The sequence below is a fragment of the Sminthopsis crassicaudata genome, chromosome 3, assembly GCF_048593235.1.
Source record: "Sminthopsis crassicaudata isolate SCR6 chromosome 3, ASM4859323v1, whole genome shotgun sequence".
NCBI classification, from domain to species: domain Eukaryota; kingdom Metazoa; phylum Chordata; class Mammalia; order Dasyuromorphia; family Dasyuridae; genus Sminthopsis; species Sminthopsis crassicaudata.
Genome location: NC_133619.1, coordinates 584,042,245 through 584,044,361, shown reverse-complemented (window position 1 = coordinate 584,044,361; position 2,117 = coordinate 584,042,245). Strand labels below are relative to the sequence as shown.

At 40.0% G+C, this 2,117-nt stretch overlaps 1 protein-coding gene across 1 annotated transcript; it reads right to left on the bottom strand.

The window, feature by feature from the left end:
• Positions 1-238: 238 nt before the first annotated feature.
• On the bottom strand, positions 239-1,216 carry LOC141559936 (olfactory receptor 52P1-like). The gene has a single exon (XM_074297592.1). It carries the CDS (start codon positions 1,214-1,216, stop codon positions 239-241), a length of 978 nt encoding a protein of 325 aa, XP_074153693.1.
• Between the last annotated feature and the right edge of the window lie 901 nt (positions 1,217-2,117).

The following is a 2,117-nucleotide window of genomic DNA, read 5'->3' as shown; positions in this document are numbered from 1 at the left end:
TTGGAACTGGCCTGAATAATCTCATTGTTGAAGAGAGCTACACCCATCAGAATTGATCATCATATAATCTTTTCATTGCCATGTACAATGATCTCCTGGTTCTGCTCATTTCACTTAGCTTCAGTTTATGTAAGTCACTCCAGGCCTTTCTGAAATCATCCTGCAGTAGCCATATCTCAAAGGAAACTTCTTTTGCCTGGCATTCTTTTCCTGCTCTCCTTTCATGTTCTCCCAATCATCAGACTGGTTTTTGATCAGGGGCTATGGTGATGGGCTCCCTCTTCCAACAACAATATTTGGTTACTTTGTCCCGAAATTCCTTAGTCTTTAATCCATAAATGATGGGGTTGAGCATGGGAGGCACGAGAAAATAAAGGTTGCCAAGGATGATGTGAATATGGGGTGGGATACCCCGACCAAACCGATGTGCAAGGAAGGAAAAAAGTGGAGGTGTATAAGATGTGAGCATCACACAGATGTGTGTGGTGCAGGTGTTGACTGCCTTGTGGTGAGCTTCCTTGGAGGAAAGTCGCATCACTGCCCTGATGATAAACACATAGGATGAGGCAATGGCAGAGAGATCCAGACCAATGACCACTAAGGCGATCACGAGGCCATACATACGGTTGATAGTGGTGTCTGCACATACCTTTTTCACTACCGCCATATGTTCACAGTAGGTTGTGGGGATCACCTGGCTTGTACAAAATGGCATGTGTTGGAGGAGAACAGGCATGGGGAGGATAAAAATTATGGCTCTCACTAAACTGAACAACCCAATGAGACCTATGCGGCCATTGGAGAGGATGGTGGCGTAGCGGAGTGGCTCACAGATTGCCACATAACGATCAAAAGCCATGGTCATTAAAACTGCTGATTGCATGACTGAAATGGAATGGATGAAGAACAACTGGGTCAAACATCCCTCGAAGGTGATCTCTTTTTGATCGAACCAGAAAATGCATAGAGCTTTGGGAATGGTCGTAGTGGACATGCCCAGATCAGTGAGGGCCAGCATGCAAAGGAGCAGGAACATGGGCTTGTGCAGTGTGCGCTCTGTGGTGATAATGAAAAGGATAGTACAGTTACCCAGAACAGTGATAAAATACATAGAAGAAAATGGTATTGATATCCAAATATGGGTATCCTCTAATCCAGGAATGCCCTTTAGGATGAAGAAGGAAGGCCTCACATGGCTAAAGTTGAAGGCAGTCATGATAGGAGACTGGTTAGGTCACTGAAGTTAGGATGACAAAGAAAAAATATGTTTTTTTTTCCTACAAAAAATAATGACAAAAATCACAGTAAGAGGGGGAAAAGATACAGCATCCCTCTATGAAGTTCAAATGTCATCTTCTTCAGAAAGCCACAATCAGTAACATCCTTCCTTTTTAGATCTTACATAGCGTTTTTTTTATGCTTTTTTATCATGTTATTTTGAAAATTTTGCCAAATATTGTCATTTCTGCCTTCACAGCTCTTGCTCCTGATCCCTTGTCTCCATTCACAATGATACCACCTTAGTTAAGGCCCTCAACACTCCTCACCTAGATTATTGCAATAGGTACCTAATTGGCCTCCCTACTTCAAACTTCAATCCAATCTATCCTAAAACTTACTGAAAATAATTTTTCTTAAATGCAAATCTTACTATATTATCTTAACCCCAAAACTCAATCATCTGTACTGACTTTCTATTGCCTCTAGGATAAAAAAAAATTAGGTACTTTTAGCTTTTAAAGTTCTACACAACTTGACAATAATCTATTTGTTCCAGTCTCATTGAATATTGTTCTCCCTTGTACATCTTTGATAAGTCAATTATCTTTATTATGTTTCTCACCCATAGCATTATATCTCCTGTCTCCCTATCCATCTACTAATTATTTACACTTATTGCCTCCTTACCTTGAACTTTTATAGTCTCTCTCTTCCTTCAAGACACAGATTATGCATTATGTTTTGTATGAAATCCTTCTTGATCCTTCCAGATGCTAGTGTCTTCCATCCCAAACTATCTTATATTTAGATACTTTGTGTATGTTTGAGTTTATCCATCTCATATTTGTGCTGTATTTTTGTATATATTCTTGTCTCTCCCATCAGAATGAAACCTC

Coding starts and splice junctions, on each gene's coding strand:
- LOC141559936 (XM_074297592.1), bottom strand. CDS start 1,216: ATGACTGCCTTCAACTTTAGCCATGTGAGGCCTTCCTTCTTCATCCTA.